This window comes from Chaetodon trifascialis, chromosome 3 (assembly GCF_039877785.1).
Source record: "Chaetodon trifascialis isolate fChaTrf1 chromosome 3, fChaTrf1.hap1, whole genome shotgun sequence".
NCBI classification, from domain to species: domain Eukaryota; kingdom Metazoa; phylum Chordata; class Actinopteri; order Chaetodontiformes; family Chaetodontidae; genus Chaetodon; species Chaetodon trifascialis.
In genome coordinates this window covers 24,168,747-24,187,264 of record NC_092058.1, presented here as the reverse complement: position 1 = coordinate 24,187,264, position 18,518 = coordinate 24,168,747, and the positions used below count along the sequence as shown (strand labels likewise).

At 44.0% G+C, this 18,518-nt stretch overlaps 2 protein-coding genes across 2 annotated transcripts in view; both read left to right on the top strand.

Moving 5' to 3' along the window:
- Nucleotides 1-18,518, top strand: part of cyld2 (cylindromatosis (turban tumor syndrome) 2) — a 105,438-nt gene that overhangs the window by 34,744 nt on the left and 52,176 nt on the right. The gene's annotated exons all lie outside the window — the stretch shown is intronic.
- On the top strand, nt 1,000-5,229 carry fam83d (family with sequence similarity 83 member D). The gene is made up of 4 exons (XM_070959172.1): nt 1,000-1,757; nt 3,299-3,466; nt 3,635-3,759; nt 3,918-5,229. The coding sequence occupies exons 1-4, from the start codon at nt 1,272-1,274 to the stop codon at nt 4,750-4,752; spliced, it is 1,614 nt and encodes a 537-aa protein (XP_070815273.1). The 5' UTR covers nt 1,000-1,271; the 3' UTR covers nt 4,753-5,229.

Below are 18,518 nucleotides of genomic sequence, written 5' to 3'. Positions count from 1 at the left end.
CCTAAATTAAAAAACACGCCGGTTTGTTTATGGTTGCAGTTTTACGGTTTATTTTCTTCCGCTGAGTTTCGGGAAGACAAGATGCTGCAGCTTCAGGCTCGAGGTTCTGCAGCCTGTTACAGCATGGCGATGCACGCGAGATGAGTGGCCACCAGTCACCACAGGTGTCACCAGATCCACTGGAAATTCAGCGCTCCTCAAGCTCAGATGGCCTTTTAATGGGCCGGCACTCCTGTGTGTAAAGCACACCGCGTGTACCCAGTAAATAAAAATACAATCATGTACGAGGTAACGTGACAGGGTGGCGGACAGGCTTATTGGAGGCGGAGGCGATGCGGATTTATTGCGCTGAATCCTCGTTTTTCATATATCAGGACTAGCCGTCGTACACCTGTTAAAACAGGTTGGGCTGTGTTCAAATCATGGACCATTTACTAGTTTATCGTCCGTTTAATTTAACGCACCAGGAGTGGATGCTGTTGCTATGGTTACCCCCAGTTTGCGCACTGGTTGACAGAGGTGATCGACTGACGGCTGGATCCTCTCCTGGTAACCGATATTAACGTGACCTTAGCATAGCTGAATATCCCCATGATGGTGTGATTCCCTGTTAAAATCCGCAACGCGTCCATAAAACTGATTTTGTGATGCGTCTGGACACCGAAATGCTGTGTGCCTGCTTGCCCTGCAGCCATCGCAACCCTTGAAATATTTTGCAATATCAACCTCAACCAGTCGTGACACAACATTGTTTTTTTACTGAACTGGAAACAAACAGGGCCATTGATGAGCTTCATGTATTCAGACAGAGTGGCCCAGCGTTAGAGAGATGTTTCACACCGTACAGCACAAAGTGCTGCTCCTCTTGACCGCAAACAGCCTCATGAGAACTTCCCTGTCGCTGAGCCCGGGGGTGCTGGTCTCAAGGAAGCCCACCGTCCCTGGTAGCAGGAAAAAGCGTCAGAGTGAGAGCTCCCTACTCTCCCTGCTCTCTGCGGTGTAACCGGATCAGGGCAGAGCAGAGGGACGTACAGGAGGCTTGTTTGCGTCCAAATGAGCCAATGAGACCGGCTTTACATTAGACTGACAGTCTGACTCAGCGAGCCCGGAGACGCCATCCCGGTTTGACAAGAGTCCGGCAGCCAATACGGAGCCACGAGGGACAGGAGCGGAGGGAAAAAGCAAAATACGAATTTGGCTTCCTGTAGGTCAAAAGTTACCTGTCACCTGTGGTACAGTGGAGTCCATTGGAGGGAAAGCGGGAATCAACGATGGCACTGTCGCAGTTCCTGGACGAGTCACCTCTGAGGTTGGGTTCAAAACACACCGGGGCCGACGACCTGAACCTGCAAGAGTTGTACAACGAGAGACACCGGCTGGCTCTGGAGGAGCTGCTGTCGGGGGGGCTCGACAACTTTCTGGACTTCCTCAAGAAAGAGAGGATCCCCAACTTTCTGTCGGACGATGAGATCCAGCGGATCCGGAGCGCCGCCGTGCCCCTGCGGTGTGTGTCCCTGCACGGCGAGGACCAGGCGCTGGAGCAGTCGCTCAGCAGCTCCGTGGACTGCTCCTCCGTCACCTATTTCCCCGAGGTGTCTGACGTGGAGCCGCCGCTGTTGGAGATGGGCTGGCCCGCCTTCACCGCCGGCTCATACCGGGGAGTCACACGGGCCGTGGCGCACTTCCAGCCCAGCTACGGGGAGTGCATATATAGCTGCAAGGAGGCTGCGAGGCGTATGATTAAAAGTGCCAGAGAGGTATGCACGAACTATTAAAAACACAGCTGCATGCTGGTTTAACTAATAATTACCCGTCATGATTATGTATCATTTGGAAAGTGATCATTATTCCATGAAAAAAAACCCTGTCCTGCAGGCACTGGCTCCATATTGTCAGTATTTCTCTCTTATTTTGATATTGCTGAAGGGACAGACATTATAATACCCAGCTGTCGTCTGCTTTTTTTATTTTATTTTTTCTAATCTATTGTAATATACTATACTTTATATATTTAATATTTTCTAGGCCTAATTGATAGTGTGTGGTATCATCCTAAAACAGGATTAATATTTTTGCAAAATGAATAAAATAACCCCCCCTGCCCAACACATAGCAAAGTGTGTGTGTGTGTGTGTGTGTGTGTGTGTGTGTGTGTGTGTGTGTACACAGTCACTTAATAAACCGTTTTTGGAGGGAAAATTTTCTTTGTATCATCCTTAAAATACATGCCAGATTGTCCCTGTGGAATTTCCTTGATCAGCCTGAAATTCACAAGTTCAGGCTTTTGAAATCTTCATCAGAAAGACAGTAGTGACCAAAAGGATAGAGCTAACAAAAACCCAGCATGAATATTCATGGAGACGCTCCTGATGTGAGCTGTCACTCCAGCCTCTCTCTTTTTGAAAGAAAACACGGCAGCATGAAGGGAGTGTGCGGCTTCAGCGGCACCTCGGGCCTGTGTGGGGCCTGTGTGCCAGATGTGCCTCGACTTGCTTTGCTCCCCTCCATGAAAGTTTGCATTCCCTCTTTCATTAGAGATTTAAACACTGGATTTCCTCTCTGCTTCGCGGCTAAAATGTGGCAGTGTGTACACAGTGTGCTGGCAACCTGAGAGAAATCTTCTCATCCGAGTTTAACCGTCAGATCGTCTGTCCCTTTGTGATGTCGAACCGCTCCCCTGCTCACTGCATTTATTGTGCGACGATGCCGCAGACTGTAACAACACGCTGTGTCTATAGCGTCACTGGTCAGCTCACAGGAACAGCCTGGTCCTGTATTTCTGTGAAATTTAATTTTCGCACATTTTCCTAAAAATACGCACCCACACAGTCTCATTCTAATAAGGTGACGAACTCCTGACAAAGCTGCCTGTAGATAACGCAGTGTGAGGCAACAAATCTGAGATATGTAAACATCCGTGTCTAATCCTCCACACACAGCCTTTACCGCCGCATGTGAAATTCCATTCTTCCCTGCAGAAAGAGAAATCTCAGTGCAATCCCAACCTCGGGAAGATGGATGCCAGCCCAACAGTGCACCTACTTGTCTCCTGTATAAAAGTAACATGTTTGCTGACCAAGCGTTACTGCCGATTGCCATGGTAACAGACCACAGTCAATAGAAAGCTCATCAGCACACACATTACTGGGAGTGTGTCTGACAGAGGTTCGCAGCTCTGTTTGAATAAGGCCTTGCATTTGATAATAATAAAAACACAGTCATGTGCTACATCTGGGAGAGCGTGGCTGCGGTCCTAAAAGGAATTCTATTATATTACCTCTGTAATTTTCCACTGCAGGTGATTGCCATAGTTACAGACTCTCTGACAGACCTGGATATCTTTAAGGATCTGCAGGAGGCATGCTCCCACCGCAGAGTCCCTGTCTACATCCTGCTGGACCAATCATGCGCTCCTGCTTTCCTTAAGATGTGCAGAAATGTCAGCGTTCCCCTGGATGACCTTCGGGTATGTGGTTGGTTCAGTACAGCTGGGTGTGGCTCTGTGTGCACAATGCCAACTTCAGATGGCATCAAATAAAAAACACGTGCTTTTAAGATTTGATTACGACTGGGCGGGTCTGTATTATCTCTCACTCATGTTCTGTCTCTCTCTCTTTTTTAAAAATCCATACAGCAAATGAGAGTGCGGACCATAACAGGTACGACTTATTACATGAGATCAGGAGCCAGGATTACTGGGAAAGTTCATGAGAGGTTCATGTTGATTGATGGAAACAAGGTGGCGACGGGTTCCTACAGGTAACAGCCTGCCAACCTTTTTCCCTATAGTCATATGTTGTAGCTGGATATTATGCAGTGTAGAAAGTGATTGGAAAGTAATACATTTTCTTGTTGGGCTTTGGTAGCATTAGCAGCTGTGTCAGTAATGCTTATTGTTCACTCTCATTCCTGTGCAGGTTCAACTGGACTGATGGCAAACTGAACAGCAGCAACCTGATCGAGCTCACTGGTCAGATAACAGAGAAATTTGACGAGGAGTTCCGCATCCTCTACGCCCAGTCTCAACCTATAAACGCTCGCGGACCTCCAAGTGTCCGAAACAGCGGCATCTACGAACCTCTCCTCCTCAACCACATGGTCACCTCCTCCCCTCACCTGGCCAGAGAGAGGCCGGTGTCTCTGACCAGCACCCCCGCCCGCAAGCCACAGACCGTAGCTGTGGAGCCCCCATGTGAACCCTCAGCTCCAGATTGCTGTGAAACTGACCCGGTGTCTGAGTCCACCATAGAGGAGGAGGACATCCTGGCTGGTAGCACCACTAGCTGTCTCCCTGCAGACCAGCCAGCAGAGAAAGAGCTGGTGACCCCCAGCACTGTCTTCTGCCACGCCTTCACTCAGACCGGCGGGTCCATGAAGGACAGTGATGCCCAGACTGACCTCCAACTCTCACATGACCCCAACCCCACCACACCAACAAGCACAGGGCCAACCGGGGCCACCTGTCCGTCATTTATGTCTCCCAGGCAGATCTTGCCCACCCAGGGAGCTCCTGACGGCACCTTAAAGGACTGCTTCCGTAAGCTGACCAAAGAGCGCCAGCACCACTACTCCACCATCCGCTCCAAGCTGGAGCACATGGTGACTTCCCTGTCCCAGAGGCGAGAGCTAGCGGACGTCACCAACATGACTCAGGGGCCTGGCGCTCACAGCAGGCAGAGGGAACCAAACCCCAGACTGCTTGTTGAAAATGTGGGCATGGGCACATGGCCAAGAGCCAGATGTGTACGCTAGTTTGTCTTCAGGCTTTTGGGTGATGGAGGGTAGTGGGGGATAAGCTGTGGCAAGGTCATGTGGATCCTCTGTTCCAAATAAACAGTTTTGGCTTATGCAGAAGAATTCCAGCTTTCTTCTATTTGTCTTCTTTTCTTCAGTGCCCACTTTTGTACTGCTTTTCATGCTGTGTCCTGTCCCTGTCAGAGCTTTTTTTGTGTAATGCACATTCATAAATGACAGTAAAATCTTGCAGGAATTTTTATGTTAACCAAAGACATAGTGCAATAATCATTTGTTGACCATGTAAATTTAATGACTGTGATCTGCTGAGGTGGTTAAGACTAGATCCTATCTGCTGTAGAATGAGTGAAAATGCATTGAAGCGCTGTTCTCGTTATTTAATCACATTTGGCTGCTGTAACTGTGTCTGAACAACATTCCAGAGAGCAGCTGGCTCTCACTGCGCTTTGCTAATAAACAAAATAGTATTTTGCTAGATGAGTGCTCTTTTTTTTAATCGTCTCTAACACTTCCTACTTGTCCACCCTATGTGTTCACTTCTAGCTCCATTGTACTTGAAATTGCAATCAAATCCAAGGGAAGAATATCTCTGAAAACATTTGTTTAGAAGTTCCAGCACACACGAGGAAGCAAACCACACCAAAGTGACTTCACAAAGAGAACGAGCACCTGCTCCTTCACTGCAGTGCCTTCATGCAATTAGTTGAGAGACAGCATCTGTGATACTGGCACCTCTGCTGATTATGTAGCCAGTCACAGTTGCCGTCCAGGGTGGATTTGGAGAAGAAATGCACAGATTACAAGCATAGATTACGCTGAATGCTCCTTTACACAGATTGGACTTTACTACCGCTGATTCCTTGCTGTTATGTTTCATAGTAGTTTTCCACACAGATACTTGTCAATATCTCTCCTGGAAATGGGGATTTCAGATGGCTGAACAGCCACAAAAAGAAAACAAACAAACGGCTCATTTTTATGCAGCAGTGAAGCAGAGGGCGTTTGCGCTCCATATTAGTAACAGTCTGCTTAAAGTTTCTCTGAGTGTCCACATAAATTGGCATGGCTTCACATGTGCTGCAGTCTTCATATCGTACTTTAGCACAAAGGTCTCCGTGAATGATAAAACACGTCACGTCAGTGTCTTGAATCTGGTGAGAAGTTTGCTCAGAAAGCCCTGAGTTATTAATGGATTCCTGTCTCTGAGCTCTATGTGGCTAATGTTTAACTGTATTGAGGAGATGAGGTCTGACGGTCTGATATCAGGCCGTACGGACAGCTACTTCAGGCTGAGGTTGAGAACGTTCCTGCCCTGCAGTCCAGTATTTTCAAATGCACAAATCAAACCTTTTCCATGTTTTAAAGCAAAGTTCTGTTGCACCATGATTTTTAACAAAAGGCCTGATGACATAAAAAGAGTTGCATCATAAACATACTTTTGCAACAGCCCATATTTCACAATACAGTTGATGAACTAATTCACCACAGAATACTTCCTCAAACAACATAACGTGTACAGTATCTTTAATGTTGATACTACACCGAATATGATTCATATTTTGTAAACATTTAACCAGGCTTCATTGCTATGTTGTATAGTAGCACTAGTACTTATTGTGAGTGCACTTCTCAAAGTGAAGTCAGTCATTATTTTTATGATGTTCATTAGTAACTTATTGCAGTGGTGAAGAGAAACTATATAGTCACTCAATTACTGTGGTGAGTATGTTCACCTCATGATCATTGTGACAGCTCTAGTTATAAAATATATAAAGAGATTATCACATAAATAAGGGCAGCAACTTGAGTTGCCCATCACTCATTAATGTGACAATCATTTTTTAAATGCATTGATTATAGCAAGGAAGAAAATACTATAACAACTTCCCAGTGTCATAAAATGATATTTTCAAATGTCTTGTCAGATCAACTGTCCAAAACCCAGAGGTGTGATACAGAAATACAGAGAAAAAACAATTAAAAAAAAGTTGCTATTGATTTTTTTCAATCAAATAATAATTTCATTTTTAATATGAATATCATGTATCAGTTCACAAAAACCAGCCAACTGCAGAAAGTTACATTTAAAATAAAAATAGAATATTGATAGGACCCATTCTTGCTCCACACACACACATGCACGCACGCACACATGCACACATGCACACACACACCACATTCGAGCTTTGTACTTTTCCTAAAGACGCATACTGAGTACTTCTTGCACCACTGATTTATGCTTTAAATAACTGATCTGCTTGTTCCTCTTAAGGCCCACAAATATGGCTTATCCAATATGAATGAATTAAACGATTGGTTCACTGTAGCTTCAGTCATACTGCTATCGCCTGATGTTGTGTTGATAAAGTTGATCTTACCTTTGGCCTGTTTTACAGGGAAATGTACTAAAAGCGTGATTATAAACACTAAACATTGCATGACTTTAAAAACAAACATGAGAGTAATAAATGTTTATCATCTAAAAGATGCCACATTATGACCATCCACAACTAAACCAGCCCACAATTCAACTTATTACATGGCAGTAAGGTTTGGAGAGCAGCCCCTTCAGCAGCTCCTCCTGTGGTGCGTGCATCTCCTACCAGGCAAACACATCAAAAGCCTCTGCATTCATTATGTAAAATGGTGCAGCTGAAGGGAATTGATCTACAAGTAAATACAATGGTGATAATATGTGAGAGAATGGCATTTGATTTTAATTGGCTGCTGCAAAGCAACCACTGGCTGTAATCAAGGGAGCAGTGGGGGATCCACAACACAACAGTCTGTACCTATTAGGCTCGGCTCACTGGTAGACAGAGAAGCTCGCATATTCCACTTCACACGTGACAATTAAGGAACTTTATCCATGATTTACTTCTTATTTGATTGCTTATCTGGGTAGAAAGTGCTCATTTCTGTTCATTTACTGGGATCCTGCTTGCAATGAGCATTAGCTGTAACACTAGCAGGGCTCAGCCAGCAGAGAGAGCTCTGTCCTCAGCTAAGACATGCTCACATTTCTCAGCGTGTCCTGCTTCACTCCCCGACTGGAAATATGCTGGAACTCAGGAAATACCACCGGTCTGTCTCTTGGAATAAAACAGCGTCTTTACAGTGTTTTTCACCATAAAGACTTTGCAGAAGTTCCATAATTTAAACCAAATTTTAGACGTGTTTGTTACTTATTAATTGCGATGGTGGCACTCTGTAAATTGTAAAATGTTCATTCTCAAGTTTTGGGTGGACATGCTCTACTGTCTGATGTCCTCTTCAGGTCGCTTATGATCCCTGGAGAATTGTTATGGTGGAACATCTCCCGCTGCATGCTGGGTAAAATCCTTGTGGATGTCAGCATGTTTGATAGAAGGTGTATTATTATATCCAGCCAAGTATTGAGTTAAGGCCTAATCCAGTTAGTCAGCGTGTGTATGTTATTATGCATAATGACAAATCACACCCATCCAGATGTGAAATAACCAGGGAAAACAAGAGCGATCATTTGTTTTTATAACACATTATACATCATGTATACATTACACATGCAGGTTTGGACGTGCATTATGTGTTTGTTTCTCTGTAGAACCCTGTTGTTTTACTGTATGGATTGTAGGTTTGAAGGCCAGGCGTTGTGTGTCGTATGACTGCAGTATTTTTCACTAACAGCCCCTTTGTCCCCACCTCACAGCCCCTCACAGTCCCACAGGACGGAATAGATCAGGATGATGCAGACAGACAGCACTCGTCATATAATTGATTATTGGATTTATATTCATCACCGTGTACGTTTATGTCGGCTCGCTCTGTGCCTGGGTGTGAAAGCCTGACTTCTGTCTGTGACACAGCGTATTTGTTATGGCATCAGATTATCATACAAACTGATCAAACAGTCAGAGCAGTGGGTTTTGTGTCAAATGGTCCGACTTTGGCTCTGGCTCCTGGAAATAACAAACATCAGGTTTGGCTTATGACACCGACTGACAGTCAAATGGCTCTCTTGGTGCTGAGCATAAACCTTTTAATTACTGCAAACATGCTTGATGAGTTTGAAGCTTGATTACTTGGCCTTCATTAGTCAGATTGTGAGCTATAGTGACTCCCAGAGGCGCAATTTGGCATCTCTAAACATTGCCAGCCTCTGTGTTTAGCAATTACATTTACGCTACAGTACACCCAAACAGGTGTGTGCAGCCCCATCCACACACACAAACAGGCTCAAGTACACTTTTTATTATCAGCTCGAACAAGCAGAGCTGGACGTAGGAATGTCAGTCTGTTCTTTAATTCAGAGAGAGAATCTGACGAGAAAGAAAACACTGATAAAATGTGCTGGGTGTGCTCAGTCCTGCTTTGTTGAACTCTGCCTGTCACAATGGTTTCATGTTTGCTGTGCCATCTTGGCTGTGTTTTCCATGAGGGCGGCCGGCGGTTGTCACTCCGCCGAGGAGGGAGCGTTCTGCCTCAGGCCACGACACACTGATAATGAATGTTCAGCTCATTGGAAAAATAAAGTGTGTCTGTATTATGTGGTCAGGATCTGGCCGTTGTTTGGGTGTGTGAGTCAGACACAGTGACATGCGCGGATGCTCAGTTTGCACAACAGTCACTCACTTCCTGCTTTGTAATGCTGATGCCAGGCCGCAGTTAGGCTAATGCAGGTGGGAGGTATTGTTGATAGGCTCTTTGTGCTAAACTGCGTGTTGAGCTTTAACACGCTGTCCGGCAGCAGCCTTGCCGCTATTTTTAGACGGGTACAGCTGCTCCTTAGCACCCACCCTTAAACCAGCCATTCACCAGAGATTTATGGCGCGAGCACATGAGAAACAGCTGTAGTGTCTTGCCACTTGCTGGTCCAAGGACAGCAAGCCGAGGTCTACTCAGACTTTGCTTACTTATTTTGTTTTTCTTTATTTTGTTTAGTATTAAATGCAGTTATCAGTGGGTGGGATGCCTCACGCTGTTGAATGTTGAAACCACAAGTCTGGAGCGTCCGGTGCTGCAGCGATGAGTCAGGCTCTGGTCACAACGCCACCTGGGTCCAACACAAGTTCAACACTTGTGGTGAGCTGCTCCCCCACAACACCATGTGTCCCAGCATGTTAGCTCAGCATACTGTCTTACATCTGAAGAATAACAATATAGTTTGTTCCTGATGACTCTGCTCACAACAGACTCCCAGGACTTTGTGTTTTGTGCAAAAAACACAGATTTGTCCTTTTGTTCAGCTTCTGCTTCTCTGTTCCCCTGATACAGTATCTACAGTCCAGCTCACCACAGCCTCCGTCTGACCAGGACTGTCACATGATTATAGTCGTGTAAACTGGCAGCAAACTGCCGTGGAGCTCCAGCAGACACAGACACTGGCCTGCTGGTGGCTGCCTTTCTGTGAGAGTGAGTTGTGTGTGTTGTTGGGGATGGGCACTATATACACAGCCCCCTCAGCTACACTATAGCAGCTAAGCTTAAGTTTAGCTTATCACTGTCAGTTTGTTGTCTCCATTATTCAAAAGGACACCTTATCAGCCGAGGCGACTCGTATTAGCCTTCTCCACTGTGTGCTCCACACAATGATGTTCTACGCTGTTCCACATTAACTCTGGTGTCTATTTCAGCAGCTCTCTATCCATTTATTGATGCATGTCTTCCATTGATCCCGGCATTGATTTGCCATGCAATCCATTACCCATCTGTCTGTTTCAGCGGGCTTTTAAATGATTCGTCAGATTGAGCTATTAAGGGGAGTAGTGGTGTAGTCCAAGGGTTGGTGATACATTCGGAGGGGGTGTCTCTGTGTGTGTGTGTTTGGGGGTTGAGGGCAGGTAATGTCAAGCATTTAGAGGTATTCTACATAGTGGTATGATATGTAAACAATTGTAGTGTCATCAGCCTCATAAACATGATTATAGATTATGGAGTAAGATCATGAAAATTTTAGGTGGAACCCAAAATATCTGTAGGGTTGGCTCTGAAACTCAACACTTTTCAGGCACTGACCAAACTGTGTCTGTAGCACAGAGCGTCAAAAACTGTCAATAATTGACTGAAATTGGCCAATTCATGCTCTTGATTTCTTTACTTCTATATGTTCTGTTAACTAACAAAACTATAATAAACCAACTATAATAAATAAAAAACTGATATGTACTGAAAACCAGCATCAAATATCGAGTCAGATTCATAAATAGTCATAGAAAATTCGTCAAGTCCTTTTTTCTCTGGTTGTGCTTGTACAACATTCAGTATTTGTGATCTTTGGCTTCTTTTGTTGAATAAAAAAGGGTTCCTTGAAAAATCACGTTTCCATTTGTCAAAGTAAGATATTAAAAATAAACCAAAAAAGAAAAAATTCTGGTATCATATCAGCACGCTTGCAAACGTTATCTAGCCTCAGTTAGGATGTAAAGGTGATTTCTTTGTTTCAGTTTAGATATGAAATATTATTTTTTACTTTGTTGCTGCGAGTGTCATGAGAAGATTAAGAAGACTGCTCTGTTGTCAGTCTGTTGAGTGTGAAGCTACAGCCAGGGGACGTTTAGTTTAGATTAGCATAAAGACGCTAAGGGGAACAAACAGCTGGCCTCAGAGGGCTGCCAGCACTTCTAAAGCTCATGAATTAACATGTTACATGTTGTTTGTTTAATCCACACACTCAAATATGAAAACAAAGAGTTGCAGTTGTACAGGGAGCTACATGCTGAAACTATTTCATTATTCATTATTCCAAACGACCCGCCCAGAGTCCTTCTGATTGGCTTGTGTTTGCAGCTTGGTAAGGGTTCTGGTTAGATGGTTAGTTTGAGGTTAGGGTTAGAAAAAATGTCAGAATCAGAGCCAATCAGAAGCAGAGCAGGGGTGGGTCTTGGTGGAATATGGGTGAGAAAAAAATAAAAGGGAATCAGGATAATGGGCCTTGGAACAATAGCAGGGCAGCACATTTCTTGGCTGAGTCAAGGAATAGGCTCATTGTCTCCTGGCTCCAGCTTCACAGTGAACGGACAGATGTGACATCTTCTCATCGAATTCTCGGCAAGAAAGCGAGCTAGCGTATGTCCAAAACATCTGACTTCTCCTTTGGTTTAAATGTTTAAATTCTGCCAGCCTGAAGATCATGAAAACCTTCGACTGGATGGACTTGATAATGTTTGGTCATTAAGCTAAAAAAACGGTTTCTCAGTTCCTGAAAAGTTGACGTTTTGGAGGTTTTCACCCGACAACGATATTCAGGAAAAACACACCCTTCACACAGAACTCTATCTTAAAGTTCTGGAACAGAACAGAGCAGAGATTTTTTTTTTTACACACAGAGAAAAGTGTGCCGAGGTTTTTTTTTTTTTTCATGTTTTATACTTTTAGAATTATGGTCTGGGTTTTTATGGTAACACTTTAATCTTCCTGTAAGAGCTCACTTTGAGGAAACAAAGGAAATGCCACCAGCCAAACATGGATGTGGGGGTTTCCAGATTGAGATGCAAGATGGATTCATATATATTCATGAATTCAGTCAGAAAAGTCAAACGGAAGCAGTATGATAATCTTGCAGTAATTGCATTTTTCCCTCCAACTGTTTTTGGCAGAGCTGAGAGTCACATCCTGAGACATGCGACAGGGAATGCAGTCTGGAGGAGTGGCAGTGGTGAACGGTGGATACACTCTGACCCTGTAGCTAAGGCCAGTCAATCCACAGCGGGGTCAAGTGGTGGTTATGCCAAATCCCCTGGATTCATGGGTAATGGGATGACTATCATTAGTCCTCGGATGGTCAATTATATGTTTAATTAAGCAAGACAGACATCAGATAATTGAACTATTGAGTGGTCTCTCCGAGTCGCATCTGTCTTCTGGTTCCAGACAGCACGGCTGAAGTCATATCAGATTTGTTTGCAGGCATGAGATCCTGATGAGGGTGGAAATAAAATCCAGCCCTTTCATTTGATGTCCTGACCTCTGGCTGAAGAACTTTTCTGTCTAATTTTCGGACTGTGCACTCTTTCTCTTCCAGGCCTCAGGAAATGCCATTATAAGTGCAGAAAAAAAGGAATATCCAAAGGACCATATTTCAAACTATCAAGCTTTTTTCATACTTGTCAGTCTGCTGGATACATGTCAGCAGCCGTCTGAAAAGTGCTGACATTGCTGCCCTCCTGTCCGGCAGCCCGCTCCCTCTGTGTGAACTTGGATTTAGCTCAAGGGTATAGCCACCCTGCTAATGTGATGTAGCTCCAAGAAGGAAACAAATTGGCCTGACGTCTCATACACTGCCTTGTCTTGATTGTGTGATGGCTTCTACTGCTAATGTGTTACGATGGGTAGACCAGCACATGGAGAGAGAAGTGTATGTGTGTGTGTGTGTGTGAGAGTGTGTGTGTGAGACAGAGAGAGAGAGAGAGGGAGGGAGAGGGAGAGGGAGGGAGAGGGAGGATGGGGGAAGGGCCTCAGTCTGCAAGATCAGCACAAGTGGAATTGCATTGATTCAGTTAACTGCAGAGTTGGAGCGTGATGTGGAATTCTGTTTATCAAGGGTGGAGTTTACACGATAGGCTCCATTTTGATCTTATTTTCTACATTGCATTCATAATCAGTCCCTGCTCTCTGACTTTCAGCAATAAAACATCAGATCATCTTTCTACATATAGCTCAGTCCCACCTGGAGTTTCACACGTGCAATAAAATGAGCAGTTTTTCCTGCTGATTTAATGTACTCATTTAAATGGCCTCATTTTGTATTTCCCGAGTGTCTTTTGTACCAAAAAACACAACTAGAAATGCTCAGACGTGATGATACTGGCAGATACACACTGTAAACATCAACATAATCTCTATTAATCTACCCGATCAGATGTAAACAATTGACATCTTGTTCTGTAAATCACCAGGAAATGTGTGGCATACTCCAAGTAAATACTGACTTGTGTTTTCCATTCAGACTGAAGCCCATGGCCCAGAAACAGCATCTGCTGAATCTTAACAAACTGCTACATAAATTATATTAATTATAGGGAGTAAAGCATAGAACTGTAGCCCTGCCACTGGCTTGTTTTTATGAATGAGGAATGTTTGGTGGTTGGAAATAAACAGACAACACTGAAGATGTGATGTATTTATTATCCTGAAAGTACAATACAGAAAGCACATGATCAAACTGACTGATGTTCCCGTATAATATAAGATAATATGAAAGAAGCCTACCCTACAGCTGGTGTTTACGTGCAGTAGGCCTGTGTTTCTGGCATTCTGGGAGGATGCATGTATTGTAAATTAATGAGGCTCTCTCATAAACACACATTTTAAATGTGCATGTTGCAAATATATATTCATTTCTCCTTTACCTCTCTTCCCCTCTCGCCTCTCCTCATTTCTCCGTCTAGCTGCAGGGAATTTGTCTCTAAGGGTTTATCATGACTGCCTCATACCCCCCCAACCCCCACCCCCTAGTTTGTCATTTTGCTGATCCAGACGCTTTTTCATATTTCAGTATTCTTATCATCCACTGGCAGTAAGATGATCCATTTCACTTATTTCTTAGAAGTGTGACTGCCTAAGTCAATATCTACAGAATGAATTCAGTGACTGGAGGTCTGGCCGAGGAGGGGCAGCTAGTTAGCGACAGTGGTGGTGCTGGTGGTGGTGGTTTTACTGGTGGTGTAGGACACTTTTTTTAAGAGTCAGCAAGGGTAAAATGTCAAGCATTTCTTAGGGAAGCGGCTCCATAGGACTCCATTCGAAGCTTTAATCTTAATTGAGAGCATCGCACATTGATATTCCATAGGCCTCTTTGCCCTTCGCCTCTCAGCTACTTTCATTTAGAGGACAGCCGTACTGCACTAGAGCATGGGGATTGCTTTGTCAGACAGCCAAGAGGCCAAAGGCAAGGTCAACATCTCTTTGTAATGGTGGCTCACTGTCGAGTGAAGGCATCACCTCTTTGATGCCGTCAGTACTTCAATGGAACATTTCCGAATCTTCCTAAAGTGAAACTGAATGAAACGCATCACATTCTGACCTTAAATTGGTTTGGAATATTGTGGTGGACTCACATTTACTTTAATATATCATGGGAGTAAAGTTCGTTTCTCAGCTTCCTGACTTGTGGATCTAAAAAAGCCCCTTCTTTCCCCCGACAGCTCGGGGCCAAACAGAATGACGATTTCATGCAGTGTGGACTAAAGGAAGATATTTGCATATTTAGCAGTGAGAGTCCACAGCAGCCCCAGAGATTATTCAATTAAGCTTAAGATTATCTGAAATAATCGTTCACTCCAAATACAGACTCTTCACAGAGGAAGAAATCTGTGCGTCGTCCGTGTCGGAAAGCTCCCAATTTAGTGTTCCGTAGCTCACAATGGGTGCAGTGGCATCGCCTAATCCTCAAATAAGGGGGAAGGACTAACCGGGCCGGCAGATGCAGCGATAAGGCCCATGTCATTGAGTAAGGTGAGGAGAGGAGGAAGGTGTGGGACGGCAACGCTCTCGCCACTCCTGTGGGAAGACTCGTCATGCCACCTTTCCAGAAGTGATGAAAACAGATGGAAATAAAGACTCACGATGCACACACGCACACACGCACACACGCACACACGCACACACACACACACACACACACACACACACACACACACACACACACACACACACACACACACACACACACACACACACACACACACACACACACACCGTTTACAGATGAGTGCACAGCCCCTATCCGTGGGACTGAGGACCGAGCTTGCCTCCATTTCTCATGCTCCTGCCTCAGCCTACTGCTGACACAGATATACTGTAAAGAGATGGCAGCACAGATAGGTATGCACGTGCATGTCAAAGAAGCCTCAGGGGTAAGCAGTTCTGAAAACACAGAGTGGAGGGATAACATACGATCCATCTGCCACACTTTCCTCATTAATCTCAAATATTTATGTGACACTTAAAAGTGATTTGGGAAGCACCGCTCGAGATAACAAGTTTAAGTCTGTGCGGCAAACACAAGTGTTTCTTCTGCTGATGAAACACTGAATCAGGCTTAAAGGATTAGTCCTTCAAAGATTTGTTTTACTAGCACATACTATGAATAACAGGTTCTTATGGAGGGACTGCAGCTTCTGACAGATTTATCAGGTGATCAGGGCTTGATAAAGCTTCAGAGAAGCTGCTCCTATTTCAAAGTCTTGTGCTCTGGCTCTGTGGGAAAGCCCAGAGCTCCTGTTTTCCACCAAACAACCACAGCAGCCTTTGCTAAACACCCAGCAGCCACTGACAAATCAGCACGGTTAGCCTCCAGATCTATTCAGACAACAAAGCAACTGAACTCCTCAGCAGGACATTGGGAAAGCGTCTTTAAAGAAAGGGTTCATTTTGTCACATGGGTCAATAAAATCTATTGTAACCATGCAGTGATACGCCATTCTTTCCAATAATATGTAACCTACTTTTTAACTTATCAGGAGACATGACAACGTTGTCCAAAATAGATCTGTTCTTTTTCATTTCTCATATCTAATTTCCTTTATTTCAGGTTGCTCTTTGGCAATATTTGCCTCAGCAGTCCTGCAATACGTTTTAAGATAATTATGTCATTAAATGATTGTGATGCTGGCAGTTTTATTTTTAAACTGTTCGAAGAAGAGCAATTTTATGTGTGGAAAGAGAACAAGGGCCTGAGCCTTGACTCAGGGTCCACACATGAGTCAAGGCTGTTCCTCTCCTCGGGATTTAAATATAGCCCCACTCACCATTACTGCTGTCACTCTCAGACTTATAGTGACCCTTTGACCCTGCCTGTGCAAAAGAGACTTGAAGCTGACATACTCACTCCAAATGTTTTTCACCAGAGCAGAAAAACAAAGACACAGTTTAAGACAGTTTTGCTGTTGTTTCCTGGGCTCTGATGTTATCAGTCTGCAGTCTGACAGGTATCGTTTTCTAAGGTTTCATCTGTGCTGCACAAGACTGCGTAAATGCACGGGAGGCAGGCAGATCGGGCGTTCCCACAACAAGTGGACAGTTGAACATTTCTCAACACCTGATGCGCAGGCTGAGGTCAGAGTTTGTTGGGTTACAGCTCAGAGGCCACCTACGTGTGTTGTTGTTCAGCTGGGACATGTTAGTGCTGCAGGCCATTGCTTGGCCACGTGTGGGCGTTGTGTTCCTTCACACAGCTCACTTTCTCTTCTGGGACACTGGACTGCTGCCTCCTTTGAAATCACTTGCAGTTTTACGTCAGTGAGTTTCAGTTATTGTATTTCCTTAAAGACAAATAAGGACAATAAGGACTTGTAAAGTCATTTAACAATCAGCCGTATCTCGTGATAAATAATAAACACACACAATATTATGCAATCCAGCGTAACGCCACCACAAACTGCAGCCTTAAAACTAACATTTGAGTTGGATAAGCACATTTAAAAAAAGTTGCTATGACCACTTTAGTCCAAGAATGAAATATTTCCACAGTAAATATGGAAGTAAATTTTGTTCAGATATCCATGTTCCCCAGAGGATGAATCCTACCGACTTTATTCATCCCTCAACTTCTCCGCCAGCGCCGCCACCAGGATGAAGACATTCATGTCCCCCTCAGGATGACCTGCAATATATTTGGTGACATTGCAGTGCATCATCATATTAAAAATTTTAACCTGTCACTAAACAGGGTGAACATGTTAACATTATACTTGCTTAACATCAACATGTTAACACTGTCACTGTGTGCATGTTAGCATGCTGATGTTATTAGCTCAAAGCACCGCTGTGCCTTAGTCGCTAGTGGAATTATCATCTAACTCTGTCTTTCCCCTCAGCTCTACAGCATGAAGTGTTTTAGTGTCTTTCAGCTCACCTTTCTGGTGCTGTCTTACTGCTCTCATTAAAATTTTGAGGCAGATGTTTTCAGTTTGCCGTATCAATTTAAAGGAATAGTTCTGACATTTTGGGAAATACTGTTATTCACTCTGCTTGATGAGAAGACTGATGCCTCTAGTGACTGTGAGGTTCATTTTAACCAATTAAACATCAAATTTTTTGAGGGCCTGGTAGGTGGATTTTGTTACCTTTGAACAGAGCCAGGCTAGCCGTTTGCTCCTGTTTCCAGTCTGTATCCTACATTAAGCTAACTGGCTGCTGACTATAGCTTCCCAAAACTAATCCTTTAAAAGGTGATAAAATGTAAGCTGTGCATTTTGGCCAAACATTTTGTTAAAATCAGACTTGACTTAATAAATGATCAATAACATACACATGATTCGTATTTATTGCATTTGTCAAAGTTCGCCATTTGCAAATAAGCATGAGAATTTTTCTTCTGTTTGCAACAATCAAGACACAAGAAGCAGATTTATGTGACTGCTGGCAGTTTCAAACATTTGTCTTACAAGTGAACTCTATCTTAAATTCAGTGGGCAATCTTATTACACCCTCCATAAACTTTGTTGTTCACTTGTAACCTTTCATTTAATTTTTTTGAGAAGTCAGGGTTTCTTTTTTTTTCTGCCGTTAAATCCCAGAACAAAGTACTTCCTGTATCTTGACCACAAAAAGAGCAAACAAGTACATGGGTTCACTGTAGTATAAAGGCCTGCATCCCCTTAAATAGATCCCATATAAGTTCTGCGTTGGCCAATCCCAGGCTTCTCTCCCTGACAGTCCAACCGCAGCGCACAGTTGGTTGTTCCTCAGTTGTACTGGAGGCTTAACATCGAGCATGATGACAAAGATGGCCACAGAATCAAAGAATGGGCGTGTGAACACTGTTCTGCCAAGTTCTCCAGCTG